The sequence below is a fragment of the Python bivittatus genome, unplaced genomic scaffold (genome assembly GCF_059951505.1).
Source record: "Python bivittatus isolate LINGU-HERP-01145 unplaced genomic scaffold, Pbiv_v1 ctg000370_np1212, whole genome shotgun sequence".
NCBI classification, from domain to species: domain Eukaryota; kingdom Metazoa; phylum Chordata; class Lepidosauria; order Squamata; family Pythonidae; genus Python; species Python bivittatus.
The window spans coordinates 3,566,768-3,584,106 of NW_028277062.1; the positions used below are offsets into that span (position 1 = coordinate 3,566,768).

The 17,339-nt window shown below is 61.5% G+C and overlaps 1 protein-coding gene across 2 annotated transcripts; it reads left to right on the plus strand.

Annotated features, from left to right (window-relative positions):
* Positions 1 to 882: 882 nt before the first annotated feature.
* NYAP1 (neuronal tyrosine phosphorylated phosphoinositide-3-kinase adaptor 1) lies at positions 883 to 17,058 on the plus strand. Of its 2 annotated transcripts, none has more exons than XM_088142075.1 (8): positions 883 to 1,315; positions 1,668 to 1,889; positions 2,316 to 2,559; positions 9,361 to 9,653; positions 10,740 to 12,005; positions 12,365 to 12,571; positions 12,986 to 13,095; positions 14,038 to 17,058. In XM_088142075.1, the coding sequence occupies exons 3-8, from the start codon at positions 2,363 to 2,365 to the stop codon at positions 14,296 to 14,298; spliced, it is 2,334 nt and encodes a 777-aa protein (XP_087998201.1). In that variant the 5' UTR covers positions 883 to 1,315; positions 1,668 to 1,889; positions 2,316 to 2,362; the 3' UTR covers positions 14,299 to 17,058. The 2 variants fall into 2 exon arrangements, with proteins under 2 accessions (XP_087998201.1, XP_087998202.1); XM_088142076.1 differs by having other exon boundaries at positions 2,408 to 2,559.
* The last annotated feature ends 281 nt before the right edge of the window (positions 17,059 to 17,339 follow it).

Here is a 17,339-nt window from a genome sequence, read left to right on the forward strand (position 1 = left end):
TGCTTCCGAGCCCCCGCGCCCTCGGCCTCCAGCTGGCCTCTGATCGGCGCTAAGCCCCGGCGCGGGAAGAAGGGGGCTCAGCCGGGCGCCCCGGGAACGCTGCCCGGCATCACGTGAAGCTGCGATGGGTCGCGGCCGCCCCCTGGTGGGCGAGCGGAGCCACCGTCCACCTCCCTCGGGCCGGCGGCGCGGCTCGCCCGGGGGCCGCTGGGCCACCTTCGGCCGGCAGGTGGGAGTCTGGACCCTCCTGCGCGCTGCCCGCGGCCGCCGCGGCTCCTCGGAGCGGGCGAGTCTCTCCAGCCGCCGCCAGCCGGCGATCCTGACGAGGAGGAGCGGGAGGCGCTCGGTCCCCGCGCGGATTCCGGCGCCCCGCCAGCGCGGCGAGCGAGCGGGGCTGCCCGGCCGGGCCGTCCGGACTCCCGCGCCCACAGCCGCGGCCTCGCTCAGGCCGCCGGGAAGCCGCGCTCGCTGCTCGGGCCAGACTAGGCGGCGTGGCTCGCAGCATCTCCCGCCGCCGCCGCCGCCGCCGCCGCCGCCGCGGCCAGCGCCGCAGCCCGGCATCCCTGGACCGGCGCGCGGCCAGCCCAGCGTCCCCGAGGCGACCCGAGGCGCCGCCTGAGCGAGCGCCCCCCCGCGCGCGCCCCGCCTGCTCTTCTGCTCGGCTCCAAGGCACGGCGAGGGAAGGCGGCGGCGGCGGCGGCCAGGCTCGGCTTGCCCTGGGCGCGTCTCTCGTGGGGCGGGAGGGGGAGGGCGCCGGCTTGGGGAAGGCGCGCCGGCGAGGAGCGGCCTCCCGCCTGGTCCCGCAGCCCGCCCCCCGGAGGGGAGGGGAGGGGAGGGGAGGGGAGGGGAGGGGAAGGGCCCGCCGCGGGGCCTAGCCGCGCCTCCCTCGGGCAGGAGGCAGCCCGGCTGCGGGTGGCAAGGCGAGGGCAGGGACCGCTCGCCTCCGGCCATGGCTCGCCTCCTGAGCCGCGTCCCGCCGCCTGCCGCTGCGCATCTCCTCGCGCCCCTCCAGCCGGGGCCCCCACCCCGCCGCCCCCTGCGCCGCTGCAGAGGAAGCGGGGGCGCCCCCTCCGGCCGCCGAAGGGCTCCTGGCCACGCCGGGCTCGGGGCCCAGCGGAGTGGAAGCGCCGGCGGGGGACGGAGCCGCCCGGCCCCGGGCCGGCCTTCTTCCCGCCCCCCCGCCGCGGGCGGGGGTCTCCTCTCCCCTCCTCCCCGCGCTGCGCCCGCGCTCCCGGGTGGAGGGAGGCGCGCCGAGACGCTGCGTCAGCCGGAGGAAGCCCGCGCGGGAGGCCGGCGGGCGGCAGCCGGAGGCCAGGTGAGCGGCGTTGGGCCGGAGGGGGCCGCCGCCGCCGCCGCCGCCGCCGCCGCGTCCTGCGCCCGGGGACCAGTGGCTCAGCCCCGCCCGGCAACGTCGCCGGAGCAACGGGAGGAGCGGCGGCGGCGGCGGAGGAGGAGGAGGAGGAGGAGGAGGGCGGCGTCGCAGAGCAGGTGCCTCTCCCCGGAGCGGCAGGTCCGTGCGGGCGGCCGAAGGCGGGCGCTTTGCGGGCTCCTCGGCGCGAGGGCGGGCTGGGAGGACGGCCGGGGCAGCCGGCGGCGCGCGGCCGGCGCGGGGAGCGGCCCTCTCCCCGGGGCCGGCGGCCCTTCTGAGGCCGTCCTCTCGCCTGCAGCCCCGGCAAGGACCGCGCCCTTCCAGCCAGGCCCGATAGCGCCGAGCGCCATGGAGGGGGACCCCCCTGAGCACTGCGGCCGGATCCTCGCCCGGGCGGCGGCGAGGATGGCGGGGGACTGAGCCGCGCCGCGGCCGGGAGGAGCAGGGCGGCGGCGGCGGAGGAGCGATGCCCCGCGGCCCCAGCCCTGGCTGCCCCCCCAGATAACTTTCTGCCCAGCAGGTAGGTGGCCGGGGGCCGCGGCTCTCCGGCGGGGTCGGTCGGCGCGGTCGGAGCTGCAGCTCCGCGTCCCTCCCGGGCCTTGCTTGCGCGCCGCCCGCCCCCTCGGCTCTCCTTCGCGTGCTGCGCCGCCGGGTGGGGAACGGCCGAGACCCCGGGCTTCAGCGCCTGGCCGGAGCTGCCTCGCGGAGTGTCCGCTCCGGCTCAGTCCGGCGGGAGGTGAGGCCCATCCTGCCCCCCGCCCCCGGCGTTTATTGTTTTCTACAAAACCAGGTCAGCCGCAAGGTGTTGCTGGCAGAGGGGCGGGTGAGCCGGGCGTGAAAGGCAGGCATCCCGCACAGGCTTAGAGGCACCGTCGTGCATCCTGGAGGTGCCAGGCCCGAAGCTGGCCCCTCCTCCCGCCCTAACCGAGACTCTCTCCCGCAGCAGCGCCCCCTCCGGGCGCCCCCTGCCCGCCTTGCGCCAGCCCCCAGAAGATGAATGCCAGCCCCCAGGAAGCTCTGATCTCCGTCTTTCTGCAGTTCATCGAGGCCCGGGGCTGCTGGTCCTACGGGGCGCTGAGCCAGACGTGCCATCCCCAAGAGCTGCTGCTGCAGAACGAGATGAACCTTCTCTACCGGAAGAGCGGAAAGGTGGAGTGGAAGCAGGGCAAGGACGAGGAGCCCAAGAGGGGGTAAGCGGGCTCTTTCCGCGGCTGGGCAGCAAAGCGAGAAAGAAATCCCCGCCCCGGGTGACATAGACAGGACGATGAAAGCTTTGCCCTCTGAAGTTGCTCTGGAAAGGGGTGGGGGGGTCCAAATTCAGGAGGTGGCCCCTTCCCCAGGGCAGAGGAAGGGGACTTTTTCAGCCAGGCCAAGAAGGGTGCTAAGGGAGAGGGCCCTGTCAGCTGGGCCCTACGCTGTTTAGACCCCAAATGCAAGAACGTAAGCCGTGCCCTGCCGGATCGGACCCCTGGCCCATCTCGGCCAGTAGTCTGTTCTCCCGGTGGCCACCAGCTGCCTAAGGAAGCCCACTCCTCTCCCAGCAAGGCTAAGAGCCAGCGATCCCAGGACTTTCATTAATAGGTCCAGCCAAGCTGGGAGCCAGCCCCACATCTCGGGGTAAATGGACACTTAGCCTTAGCACCTTCAACCCTGGCTTGTTCGCCATAACCGGTGGGGAGTTTCCAAAGAGGCCTGGGGACCAAGGGCACGTCTGGAACTCCCTCTGTGGGGACTGACCACCCCTTCCAGAGCCCCCTTGGGTGACCTGTTGGCTGGCCTGGCTGATTTTGTCTAGGTAATGCGATCCCTTCCGAGGTGTGAGCATTCAAGGCCAAGGAAAAGCGTGGAAAAGCCCTAAATTTATCCCGTCCGACTCACGTCCAGAATAAATCCAGGAGAGCTGGCCTTGCGCTAGAAATATTTTTGTCTCTTACAGAAAGTAAGGAACCTCTCCGTTGCTCTCTCAAGAGCTCCCAAAGACGGTTTCTGATACCCTCTCTTTTTTTATGACTTTTTCTGCCACGGTCTCGTTTTGCATAGGTTGCTCTGCAAGGGGCCTGAGCTGATGACTTGCAGGGGACTGCCACAGTCAGAGGGACCTGCGGGTTATCCTTCTGTCTTCCGGGCTTAAAAGGGCCCCTTTTGTTCAGCAAGGGTGTAACTGTGGTGCTCGTAGCGCTAGTTCAGTTGTATCTGATTTTCTTCAGAGGCCTAGTTTGCCATGTAATACGAGAGCCGCTCTCTTAAAAAGCCAAGTTTATTGTGGAAATTTCGAATGTTGCAGGGTTTGTTTGATACTGAAAAGAACTGTAGGTAGCGTCTTGCTGTAAATTCTGGCTTGGAAGGGATTTGCAGCTGATCTCCTGCAAAGCTGATGTAGCCTAAATGGTCGCCTTGCTTGTTTTAGTTCTGACGTTCATCTAAGGAGCGCTGCTTTGCAGCCAGATACGATTCAGGCTGTGCACTGTTGTCTTTGCAGAAACCTGCATGTCCTCTTTGTTGGGGGCCACGCTTCTGTCTTGCCAGGGGCTTTTCTTTGTCCCCCAGGATAAACCGAGCAAGATCAGGATCTTCCGCCGTGGAAGTGAATGGTCCGGTCTGGAGTGCTGAGGAAGCGGAGTAGCCCCGTCACAAAATCATGGGGGGCGGGGCCAGCCCTAAGCAGCCCCCCAGCCCTGTTTGCAGTGAGGCAGTGAACTGAACTGTGTGGGGCTTGGCTTACCTGCGGACAGATTACTTGCTTAACTTACTCTCAGGTGGGGGGGTGAAATTCTGGGCTCCTCTCTTCATTCCTTTCTGCCCCCTTGGTACTTTTCACCCTCCCCACCCTTAGGGCCGTACTAGAGGTAAAAAAAAAAAATGGGGTTAGGGTTAGGGTGGTTAAGTCCCCCCCCCCCCTTTTTGTCTCTCACCAGAGGAAAAGCATGAAGGAGGCAGGAACTGGGAAGGAAAAGGTTGGCCTCATCTGCCTTTGAGGAAGCTGGGGGGCTGGAAAAGGGTACCATAGAGAGCCCCATCCCGTTGGCACCTGGCAGGAGTCAGCTGACCCTGGGGGGGCTGCAAACAGGGCACTTCGCCCCTTCTCATGCACAACCTTCGCCAGGGCGTTCCCTGTGGCCCTGCCCCCCCCGCTTGCCCTGATGCCTCCCCTATAGCCAGGCAGCGGCAACCCACTTTTACCCTTTTCTCCCCCACCGCCAATGAGAGGGAGGCCTTCAAAGCAGACCCCCTCCAGCGTGCAGCGTTTTCCCTTCTGCAGAGTATCTCCGGATCCGTGTGGGGTCCGTCAATAAGTAAACCAAGCCTGCTGGCTTCAGCAGGGACAAGAGACGGGGAAGTGATTGCCTGAGAGGAGAGAACAGCTGGCTGGGTCTGGGGGAAAGCGCTTCAGATGGGCAGTCTTTCTTCTCTGCAATAATGTTAGGCAATTATTTTACTTTCCAGAGAACCTAGGCTGGTCTGAACAAAGTGCTTACAAACTGGGGGAGCAGTGAGGCTTAGCCCTAGGGCGCTCGGTGGGAGCGTACAGTTCGCCAGTTCTGCTTCTCGGGCGCTGTGGGATACAGCCGCTGATCTTGAAGGCGCGGGGGGGCCCGTCCTGAGCCCCCCAGCTGCAAGCTGTTCCCCTTGCAACAACGCTGTGCAGACCGACGAGGGAGCCTCCTCTCACCGCCCCGAGAGATCGGCCGCCGCAGACTCCGTTCTGCGGATTGGGGGGCTGTTGTTTGCCCCTGGCCAGACCGGGTGCCGCCCTGTTCCCAGACTCTTCTGCCGGTCGTTGTGAGGCAGAGGGCCCTCGAGCCAGCGGGCCCAGTAAGGCATTTCCTCTTCTCCGAGCTTGAGCAACTTGGCAAAACTCTAGCTTCGGCTGTAAGCGGGGCCCTACAAAAGCTTTCCAAGGCCCAATGAGCCACCATGGTTTGAAACAGGAGGAGCAATATGGCAGCGGAGGATGTTCAAATGCGCATACACGCCCCAGGCGGTTGCAGAGCTCTAGTTTCAGGATTAAGTCCAGCAGGAGAAGACCCCCGTGGAAGTTGAAGTTGAAGTTGAGCAGAAGAGGTTTGAGCTGGCATAGTGTGCTAATCCCTAATACGGCTTGATTGGTTTGGGTGTAGTGCAGGGTTCCTCAACCTTGGCGACTTGAAGAGGTGTGGACTTCAACTCCCAGAATTCCCCAGCCAGCCATGGCTGGCTGGGGAATTCTGGGAGTTGAAGTCCACACCTCTTCAAGTCGCCAAGGTTGAGGAACCCTGGCATAGTGTTTTGTGTGAGTGCAGCTATTGTGCTCTATGAAACGGCACTGGGGCTCTGCAGGAAGAGGCAAAGGGCTCTGGGGTCGAAATCTGTGTGATGATGTCATACTCGCATACAAGGAAACAGCTGGGTCATTGAAGTGACGACATCACCAGCCCATTGTCATTTTGGTATCATCGCAGTGTGCTGTGGACACAGCCAGTTTAGTTTCAGTAAGCCGTATTTTAAGTCACGGAATCATAGGTTTGGATCTAAAAGGTCATCCCCCTGCACGCAGCAGGATCCGCTACCCCATCCCTGATAGAGGACCACCCAGCCTCTAAACGTGGACAGGGTGCGCTGGGCCCCGGAAGGGTTAGGAAGCAGCAACCCGCTTGAGCCTGGGAACGGTTCAGAGCTTTTCCCAAGATGTCTCTGGGTTAAGACCTTGGGGTGCTTGTGGCTGCAAAGCCTACTCCGGGGTAAAGGAAGGGTCCTTATTCCAGAACAGCCACACATTCAGCTCTCTGCCGGCATGATGGAATTCCTGGGAAGCCGAAAGAACTGCGCTGTCAGCAGCGTAAGGTGTAGGGGAATCCCTCCGCCACGAAATGGTTCCCGGGGGGGGCATCCTTGTGGGTCTGTCCCTTAGGAGGAGTCCCAAAGCACCAGTGGGCTTGCTCCGCTCTGCGCGAGAACGGGCTCTCAGTCGGCTCCCTGGCATTTTCCACAAGGCCTCGGCGCACAGTGTGGCTTTGGGGTTTGGCGGAAATGGGGATGGTGGCTCGGGGAGAGGATCCCCGCCTGTGGTCTAACGTGCGTCACGTGCAGATGGAGCGCCTCGGGCCCTCTTGCTGCCTCCAGCGCAGCGTCCCGAGTGCCACCCTTGCTGGACCCTGGAGCGAGCCGCCCCGCCCCCCCCCCGCACATTCAGTCTAGGTCGGCCTGGTCCAGTGGTACGTTTGCCGTTTCTTCAATTGTTGAAATGGTTTCCGGGGTGAGCTAGCCTTGGGATACTTGGCCTGCGCCCAAAGGAAGGGGCAAGCAGGCGGGCCCCCTTGGCAGTCTCTTCTGCTTGCACATGCCCTGCTCCCTTTCTGGCTGGCAGCACGTAAGGGGTTAAGGCACCCGTAGGCTGATGTTGCCTGCCTCCTGCAGGTCACCCAGACACAGTTTCCATGGAAACTGCTGGGCCATCCGCCAGCATCCTGCTGTATCCTCCTGCTTCTGGTACCCAGGACCCTTCACTCCAGTGAATAAAACCTGGTGGGGGTGAGGGGAGGACAGGAGAGCAGATTTGAAAGCTGCTAGCAGGGCGGGGCAGGGCGGGCGACGGGAAGGGCGCTTCTGCGTGGATGCCGAGGGAAGGGAAGGGGCCTCACCGCGTTGCCTTGTGGGGAGAGGACAGGCCCCACGCCACAGGGCGGCCGGAGCGCTCTAAGTGGTGCCTTTCGCTGAACCAGTCATGTCTGACTCCTGGCATCTCCAGGCGGGGCTGAGGAAGAGCTGCGTCTGAGCGTCTGACGGCTGCGGCTTCTCAGCGCCCGGATCCGCACAACGTGGGAAATTAGACTAAGGTGCCGCCGGACGCTCGTGGGCAGCTCGGTGTTGACTTTGCATCGCACTAAGCCTTAATATTTTGTTGTTGTTGGGCACTGCATATGTTTTGAATGCAGCCCTTGTGTCGTAGACACCCAGGTTCGTCTCTTGGGCGAACCCGTGAGATGGAGATGGGGATCCGTGCAGTTTGGGCAGGTTCAGTGGCCCCGGGTTCCAAGGTGCATGAGGGGTCTGTCCAGAAGACGGTCCTGGGCAGCTCCTTCCCACAGAAGGGGTCTTAGTTGTCGTCCTGACTCTTCCTTGGCCTCCCCCTGCCGCAAGGGAGTAGGAGCCCTCGTGGGGGTGGTGCCTTGCCTGGGGTTGGGGCTCCCCCCGGCTCCAATTAATCTGGGGCTGCCAGACCGGCCGGGACTTGGCCAGGCTTGCTGTCTCTGGAGCAGGCTGTTTACTTGCCCAGCAGCGCCAAGAGAGGATGGGGCCGGGGGGGCAGTGGCGTCTTGGGGGAGGCGCAGGAGGACTGGGGGGCCCTTGGAAGCGGCTGGCCATCCTTGCTCCTGAGGCTTTGCCAGCTGCGGGCTGGTCTGCCAAAGCGCATTTCTCTGCTGTCTGTCGCTGGCAAGGACAACATGTGTACGTCCCAGCGTGGGAGACGTATTCAGACGCTGAGGATCTGGGCCCCAGGCTTTGGCAGGTGAGAATCGGCTTTCGGAGCCTTAGCGTGGACCTGCCCTGCCCTGGTCTGCTAGAGGCCAGGACCGCTTCTGCCTCTGGACCCGTCCTCCTGGTCTTTCTCCTTGCTCCGAAATCCAGCTTCCCCGCCCTTCCAGGAACTCCTGCATGTCCGACTCGTGTGCTGCTGCTGGTCAGAGCCCCTTGAGCTCTGGTGTTGCTTTCCTGATGAAGCGCAGACAGGTCCGTGTTTGTTTACGAGGAAGAGCCGTGGCCCGTTGTCTGTGGATAAAAGGGATTTCCTAGCGAACACATTCTCTCGGGATTTATGATTACGGAACAAGATTGTCACCAGAGGGGCCTAATATCTCCAAACCACCATTCAGGACGGTGGCCCCCATACAAGCACTGAGATGTTCTGGGTGGGTCTGATGAGGTCCAGCGTGAGCTGCATTTGCACAGAGCCGCAGAGCCGCGGCAGGAGCGAAGGGACGTTCCTGCAAGGCAGCGGGCCGGCCCTTCCCGCGCGACCCGAGTGTGGGGGGCTGCACCCACAGGGCCGTGTCCCTCTAGCAGCCTCTCGTCGGCTTGTCCCTTCTGTTCTCTGCTCTCTCGCGCATTCTGCTGCCTTTCAGTTTCTCCTGGCTGGTTCAAAGCCACAAGACAGCTTCGCGCAGCAGCAGCCGACTCTCTGGAGGGAGCTGAGGTTATCTGGGGATTCTTCTTGTGCTGAGGGCAGCAAACAGCACCCCGATGGGTGCCGGCAGCGGCCAAGAAGGCTTATGGGCAACGATGCCTGCAGGGGGGTCCACCGCATGAAAAAGGTGGGCGCAAGTAGGGCAATTGAAGCCACTGACCCTTTTTATGTGTGTGCGATGAGTGTAATGTGCATTAACAAAGAGCAGGGCTTCGATCGCCTGGTCGTGCCTGCCGCTTGGACGCTGTTGATCCCTCCTGTAGTTACCCCAGCTATGGGCAAATCCTAGGTCTTGTGCTGAGTCTGGGGACCATGGGAGTGTAAACCGCGGCAGTGTTTGCAACGTCAAAGTAACCGTTGATCGGTGTCAGTGCCACCATGGCTGTGGCTGTAGGACCTCACCTGTCTGCGCTGCTCCACGTCCCCGTCCCCCTCCCACATAGCTGCAAGGGATCAAAAACAGACATAGGTTGTTCTAGGACTTGGTTCTTCCACCCTCTCGTCCACGTTTGGGTGACTAGGGAGTTAGTTTAACACCAGTAGTCCTGGCGGTCAGCGGGATTCCCTTGCCATTTCCATTGATTGGGTTTTACGTTATACTCTGATATCCCTCCCCAGTCCAGTTAAGCCACTCATGGGTAAGTGGCCGAGGAGCATCAAATGGGGCCTTACTGTTCTGGCAGCTCTGTCACCCCACTCCTTTAGGTTCATTGGAGGGTTAGGGTTCACCCCACAAAATCACGGACTTCCGTACTACGTAGCGACGCAGCCCCGATCGAAGGGACCTCAACGCTCGGTGCCATGTTCCCCTCCCCTCCCCCTTCTGCAGTTCGACCAAGGAGACGAGCGTGGGCAAGGTGCGCGACGTGGCCTCCTTTCGTCGGCATTTCAGGATGGGGTTCATGACCATGCCAGCCTCACAGGAACACGCCCCACACCCTTGTGCCAGCAGCATGGCACCCCGCTCCCTCTCGTGCCATTCTGTGGGCAGCGTGGACAGCAGTTCAGCGGACGGGGAGGTTGGATCTCGCAAGCCACCCGCCAAGCCGAAGCGGCACCCCAGCACGAAGCTCAGCACCGAGGCCAGGAGCGCCCTGGAGCTGACGGGAAGCAAGAAAGGAGGTAAGGCGGAGCTGCAGAAGCGTTTTGGGGGGCAGCAGCACTTTTGAGAGAAGCCCAGCCTGCAGCCTCTGAGGCGCACTTTGCGGCTTGACTACTGCAACATGCTGTACACAGGGCCTCCCTTGACGACTACCTGGAAGCTTCAGCTGGTCCAGAATGTGGTGATGTGAGCAGTAACGGGCATGCCTTGGTGTGCTCATGTAGCACCTCTGTTTCACAAGCTGCACTGGTTTCCAGTTTGCTTCCAGGTGTGATTCAAGATTCTGGTTGTTACCTATAAAGCCCCACCTGACATAGGGCCTGAGGGACCTCGAGGGACCACCTGTCTCCCATAACATCTGATTTGGCAGGGTTGGCACACTCCGGGTTCCTTCAATTAAACGGTGCCAGGTATTGGGATCCCAGAAGCGGGCCTTCTCAATCCCAATGTCTGCCCTCTGGAATCAGGTTCCCCCCGAGACCCAGACGGCCCTCACTCTGCTGGCGTTCAGAGGGTGTTGAAGACCTGGCTCTTCATCCAGGCCTTTGGCAAGGGTGGGTGTAGCCCCTTGTGAGGAGTGGGTGACCGGTTTTGCCACCTTGGCCTTTTCTTGTATCGCTGTTTTGTTTTTATTGTTTTACGGTTTTCATGTTTTCTTGTTCTTGCCCAGAGTATAAAATAAATAAATAGTAGAATAATTCTATGTGAGTCTCCCCAGACTTGTTCAAAACTCCAGCTGTTACGGACACTGCTGGCTCTGCTGGCCAGCGAAGCTCGCATTGGAAAACTATGCAAAAAGAAGGATGGCAGCCACGCCTGGGTTCTCCTCAGCCTGCCAAACAGGAGAGAAACTGAGGGGCCACGTGGTGGGGAGGGAGGGCCCAAAGGCCAGACGGGAAAGAAGTTGCTGACCGTGATTTCTGCGCGGTCAGAATTCAGGGCCACGCAGAAGGTCTGCCTGGCCTTCCCCAAGATACGGTCGTACAGAGGCGGTGACGGACGCGGCAGTTCAGGTGGTCCGTTTTCTCGCTTAGCCGCGGGTGCGTTCCGGGTGCGTGGCGTGCTGCATTTTGCTACCTTGGTTGGCTTCTCTCTGCCCCCGCCAGGTTGCCCGAAGGCGAGCGCGGAGAGCCGAGAATCAGCTCGCAAGGTGCCCCCGCAGAAACCGAAGCGCAGCCCCAACACCCACTTGTCTGTATCGTTCGACGAGACCTACTCCGGGCGCCTCCCAGGCCCCGCTCCGGGGGGCGCGGTGCAGCGCTACAGCCGTGCCTTCTCCCACAGCCAGGCCAAGGGCTCCGACGCCGAGGAGGACGAGCCGGTCTACATCGAGATGGTAGGGGACATTTTCCGGGGACCCGGGCCCCCCCCTCAAGTCGCCACTGCTGCAGATGAGGACTCTGACGAGAGCGAAGCCATTTATGAAGAAATGAAGTACCCGCTCCCCGAAGAAGGGGGGGAGTCCCGCCCCAACGGGGCCCTCACCTCCCCTTGTCACCGGCCGAACAAGAGGGAGGCTGCCAAGGCCGCGCCGAGCACCAAGACCTCGCCGTGTGAGATCCCACCCCCCTTCCCCAACCTTTTGCAGCACCGGCCCCCCCTTTTGGCCTTCCCCCAAGGCAAGAAGGGATACAAAGGTGCCGGCCCAGATGGCTCCAAACTGCCCGTCCCGTGCCATGCCAAGGAGGCGCCGTCGGCCCCTATGACCCCCCAGGTCCCTAGCCACCATCAGCAGCGGGGCGGCGAGAACCCTGCCCTGGCGCCATCTGGCCGTGCGCGCAGCCACTCCACGCCGCTGCCTCCGCAGCCCACCAGCCAGGGCAAAGCAGAGAAAGATCTCCCCATTTCCCACAGTATGATCTGCCCCTCCGCAAAGCCACCCCCTGCCCCGGCACCGCCAGCAGCCTCTACCCCTTCCGGGGTGCCAGGGAAAGACAAGCCAACCGTTTCCTACACGATGGTCTACTCGGCAGTCAAAGTCACAACTCACACGGCCCCCTCTGAGCAAAAGACGGAGAAGGAGATTTCCGTCCTCCATGGGATGTTGTGCGCTCGGCCCTCCGCCATGCCCTCATGTAAACAGGTGCAGCGAGCTTGCACGCTCCCCGAGCCACCGCCTCTGGGCATGGTCTGGACTTACCCGGCGCCCTGTGCGGGGCTGAAGCGCCCGCCGGCCTACGAGAGCATCAAAGGCATGGGGGCTAAAGCGTCGTCGGCCGTGAAGATTCAGCTGCGGGACCGGGCCTTCGCCAGCATCGCCTGCTCCCAGGCCGTGTCCGGCGACGACTGCGGCCGACCGGCGGGAGAGGAGGAGCCCGTTGGCTGGGTGCTGCAGAGGAGAGGGGGCTTTCGGAAGGGGAAGGAGCCCGACAGTAAGTGCGGGCGAGGGTGCCAGGGAGAGGGACGTGCAGGGGTCAGCATCCTGCCCCGCGGGCAAGGAAGGGGCGTTGGTCTTGAACGGGGGCATGAACCCGGGGCTGCTCAGCAGGGGGGCGTGTTGGTGGGGGGCTCTTCTCTCCTCCCGTGCCCCCCCCGTAGTGACCCGGGAGGCGCTGCCTCTCCAAGGGGCCCTTTGTTAGACCCTGCTCCAGGGGCTGCTGACTGAGGAGGGGGAGTTCCTGGCCTGCAGTTGGGGTGGTGTTCCCAGGAGCGGGCCCAGGTGGCGGGGGACCAAGCTGGGAGCCGTTCTACCGGTGCCCCAGCTCTGCCAGTTCTTCTTCTGCCGTTGCAGAGGTCACAGACTGCCCCCAGACGTGGGACGGCAGTGAAAGTGCTCAGCCCAAATTGGACAAGGAAGAGAAAGCTGTGCCGAGCCACCCACAGTCGAACATCCCAGTCCGTGCGCCCGCACCCGAGTGTCTGGCTGCCAAGATGCCAGGGGGGAGGACCAACCTGCCTATTCCCTGCCAGACCTTCCCTGCCTGTCACCGGAACGGAGGTGAGGCGGGGGCTTCCTGGAAAAGACCGGCCTCCGCCTTGTGGGCTGGCCATCTTGGCCCGCAGGGAGGGGCGACGGACCCCCAGTAGTTCTTTGGCCGGTTTTGGGCCGCAGGACGTGGACTTAACGCAGCTGCAAAGAAGCGGGTGAAGGCAGCCGGCAGCAGGCCAAACGGGCGCGCGGACGCGCACACACACACACAGGCACCCAGACATTTGCTCAAAGGGCCAGAATTCCCCTGGGACGCCTCATCTCCCCGTCTCAAATTCTGCTTTATGGGTGAGGGGGAAGAGGAGGCGGAATCGGTGCCTTTCCGCTGCCTTCCTGCTCCGCGTTCAGCGTGGCTCTTACAGGCGGGAGGCCAACCAAGAGGGCAAAGGACTCACCAGGCTCTTTCCTTCATCCCCACCCCAGATTTTACCGGCGGGTACCTTCTGGGCCGCTCGGCATCCACCTCAGGCGTCCGACAGGCTGTGATCCACGCGCAGAGGCCGTGCAGCCATCCCAGGGACCCGGGCAGCCTGGTACGTCGGGCGGGGAGGGGAGGGGAGGGAGGGGGGAGCAGGTCTCCTGAAAGGCCTCGCAGGGACGTGGCGGGCAGAAGGACTGCCGGGACGGAGGGGAAGAAGCCTCCGATTCGGAGGAGCAGGAGACGACCCTGGAGGAGGAAATCCAGGGAGGGTTTGGTCCAAGGGCTTGAGCACCGTTGCAGAAGCGGCGGGAGGGGAGGGGGCGCTGCGTTCTCAGGGGCTTTTCTCGTTCTCTGCTTGGCGAGATTAAATGGCTGCAGCACAATTAGCAAGAGCCACCCGGAAAAGAAATCCCCAGATTTTTAAGAGGGAGGCAATATCCTTGCAGAATACATTACTAGCCTAGGGATGAAGGTCATATTGAACCCCGATCTGCCAGGACATCTTACGTGGAAACAGAAGAGGCAGAGAGAGAAGTAAATTCCTGCCCCCCCCCATCCTACCAGTAAATTTCACTGGAAGGTAATCCAATTTGGACCCTGGCACTGCCCAACCTGGCCCTCTGGCTCAGGGTGATGCAGACAGGTGAGCAGCAATTAGGGCCTGCCCCTCCAGCAGGCAGGTGCCCGGGAGGGTAAAGACTGGAGGAAGGACTTGGCGGCAGGCGTGGGCAGGCAGCCTGCTCTTGCCAATGAAGCCGGTTGCGGCTCCAACCCAGAGCCTTTGCATCTGAGAGAGGCGGGGAGGGTCCCCTGGCTGCCTCCTTCACCCAGGCGTTCAGACAACCACCTTTTCGGTTAGCTGAGCCCCGTTCAGCGGCCTGGAGGTGCTGGCCAGTGGAAGGGAGACCTCCAGCACGCGGGGCGGTGGCTCCGTTTTGTGCCTGACCCGAGCGGGATGCTGCTCCTCTCTCGGTCTGAGGCTGAGGAAGAGCGAAGGCTGCAGACGGGCTGGCGGAGGATGGCACGGCGATGCTAACCCTGGCTCTCTCCGCAGGCCCTGCAGTACACGCAGCTGCCTGGCCCCGAGGCCCTGCAGAGCTCCTCGCGGGAAAGGGACGGAAAGCTGCTGGAAGTCATTGAGCGCAAGCGGTGCGTCTGCAAGGAGATCAAAGCGCGGCACCGTCCTGAACGCAGCTTGTGCAAGCAGGAGAGCATGCCTATCCTGCCCAGCTGGCGGAGGAGCACGGAAAGCCGCAAGTCCGGAACGCCGCCCTGCCGCCGCCAGCAGACGGTGCTCTGGGACACGGCCATCTGACCAGGGGAGGGGGCTGAGCCCCAAGAACTGGTGCCTTGTGCTGGCCAAGCAGAATGCGTGGCAGGGCTAACTGCTGGCAGCGTGGCCTCCTGCGGGGGGCCTTCCCGGCCGGGACCATCCGGAGACTAGGGGCTGCCTGGGGGCCGCCCCTCCTGAGCTGTGGCGGAAGGACGCTTTGGGCGGAAAGGGGCGAGTCGCTATTTCACGGTTCCCTGGAGAAAAGAGGGCCTGCGGTGGGACAAGCCTGTCGCCGCACTCCGAGGAGCCTCCCCTCCCCTCCACGCCGGGGGTGGCTGCACCTCAGAGGCCGGCGACGGCAGCAGCCCACCGGAAACGGCGTTGCCCGCAGCAGCGATGCCGAGCAATGGGTGCTGCAGGACCATCTGTGACCGGTCTCGGAGGGCACAGCGGGCAGGGCAGGGCAGGGCAGGGCAGGGGCGGCAGCGGTTCTGTGCATTGGGCTGAGGGTCCCACCGCTTCTTGGCCAAGAGCTCCTGGGCTGCAGAGGGCCAGAGTGACGGCTCCCCAGTGTTCCTTCCACCTCTGAAAATGCCCCGGGGAGGAGGGGATGCCGATCTCACGGGGAGCCCTGGGTAAGGGGCCTGAAAATCCGCCCGCCTTTGGAGCAGTTTGGGGGGAAGGGGGGATCCCAGAACTTGTGGTGCTGAGTTCTTGGTCTGCCAGGACTCCGAGAGAGAGAGCGGGAAAGGGAAGGAGGAGCCGTGAACCGAGGGGCTCCGGCCTTGGTTTTCGTAGCAAAGCTGAATCACGAAATCAGCCGTCCCCTTTATTCTTACCTCGAACCGTGCCTGTGGCCGGCTCTCTAAAAAGAGCAAAGCATCGGCCCACGAAGCCACATGCAGCAGAACAAGCCAAACACCGCCGCCTCTAGCCCCGCAAGGAAATAATAAGACGCAATTTTCCAAACCATCAAAATAAATGGAAAAGAAATTGGGGGGTTGGGGGGTGAATACGTTCCTTCGTCTACTTCCTGAGAGTCAGATCTGCCCCACGATGGTTTTGTCACGGCGTGATAAGACCAGACTAGCAACGCCGCGGCCTTTTTCAGTCGGATGCCCTCCAGAAGGTCGAACTGCGGCTCCCCGCGTTCCTCTCGCAGCAGCAGCATGGGGCGCGCTCCAGGGCGCCACAGCCTAAATTCAATCGATCGGTCGATGTGCCGGAGGCTGCAGAGGGGAGAAGGCAGGGCCACAGTGCCTGTCCTTTACATTTTTTTCATGTTCCCCCAGAGCTTCCTTTCCCTTTAGGTTGTTATTGTGCAGTTTGACTAATTTCATAGACTGGAAATGGCAAAAGGTCCATCTTTTCCTCTTTCACTTTCTCCTTACCTGCTGGCAGAAGTCCTTGAAGCCAAGGATTTGCCCAGGAAAACAAAATAAGAAGTTTGAGATTTCAGTGGAAATAATGTATGCTTGGGATTTGATCTGATTTGAAAAAGGCACTTACTAGTATGTTGCAATTCACAATTAGGCAGTGAGGTTTTTGCTGTTGTAAAAGCACAGAGATGTGGGTAAACTACTTCTGTGTCATTACCAGGCACTAGGAAGTCTGCATGTTTAAGTCTAGGTCAGTGTTTCTCAACCTTGGGTGCTTGAAGATGGGTGGACTTCAACTCCCAGAATGCCCCAGCCAGCCTGGCTGGCTGGGGAATTCTGGGAGTTGAAGTCCACCCCTCTTAAAGCCGCCGAGGTTGAGAAACACTGTTTTATGTACGAGGGAACCTTTGATGCCTCTCGGGGTTCTGGAAGACTCAAGAACTCGAGGGTTTCTATTCCTAGCAGGTTAAACACAGGGTAAAGACCATGAAGTAAACTCGTGCCAGACACCCATGCTATGCTAAACGTACATGCGCTCAGCACCTCCCGAAGGGCGGGGTGGGAATAACCCTTAGTTGTTGCCCCCCGGCCCCATCACAGAGCTGGGCCACAGAATCCAACGAGGGAGGGAGCCACAGAACAGCCAGTCTTGGGAACACGCCCAGCCACCTCCCGCGCATTTGGCGTTTACGTTCCCACGGGTGGGATGGCAGAGCAAGATGGTGCTCTTCCATCTCCAGCAGGCCGTCGGTCCTTCCCATTCCCACGCCAGCTCCCGGTGGCACGGCCTGTTCTCTCCACCAACACTGGCTGTCCTGCTTGCTTTGCTCCATAGGCTCCGTGTGCCCAAGCTGACCCACCCGGGCTGGCCTCAGGATGCCTCCTTAACTCTCACTGCCCCATTCCAGGTGATAATTGCTTGGTGTTCAGGTGCCCCTGTTCTGATGATGCCGAGGAAAGTGGGGAAGTCCACAGGCGTTCCCGAATCACAGTCCTGTCCCGCTGAACAAGGATTTGATCGTGTTTCAAGTCAGCCACCAAAATGGGTCCTGACCCCTTTAGGATTTGTTCATGCTCACCCCAGCACCATCTCCCATTTCTGCTTCCAACTGTGGAGTCGTTCAAGCCACAGTTTTCTGTTAGCGTCCACAAGACACGGCTGGACCGGTTGGGGCGCTGGCGTGAATCAGTTTTACAAATTAGGATGACAACCACCGCCAAGATGAACATAAATGGCACCGCTCTGGGGCAAGAGGGGAGCCCAGTGGGGGACTTCTGGGTCTTACGTTCAACCCCCTGATTTAAATATTTCACAAGATTGTCTAGTGTAGCAAGATGAAACTGCTTTGCAAAAATATTTATGCTGGGAATTCATGGGAGGGTATTTATATATTAAAAACGAAGGAAAGAAAATAAAATTGTCACGCTGGTTGCTCCTCTGTGGATTACTTTCTTTGGTCCAGCTCTCAGCTTTGCAGAGCCCTTGGCAGAAGTCCTGCATCCTGCCCAGAGAAAGAATTCCTTTTGCTGTTCTCCTTGATGGTTCAGGTACCCCGAGGGCAGCGCCCAGGATGATCATCTAGATCAGTGTGTCTGAACCTTGGCGACTTTAAGATGAGTGGACTTCAACCCCCAGAATTCCCCAGCCAGCATGGCTGGCTGGGGAATTCTGGGGGTTGAAGTCCACTCATCTTAAAGTCACCA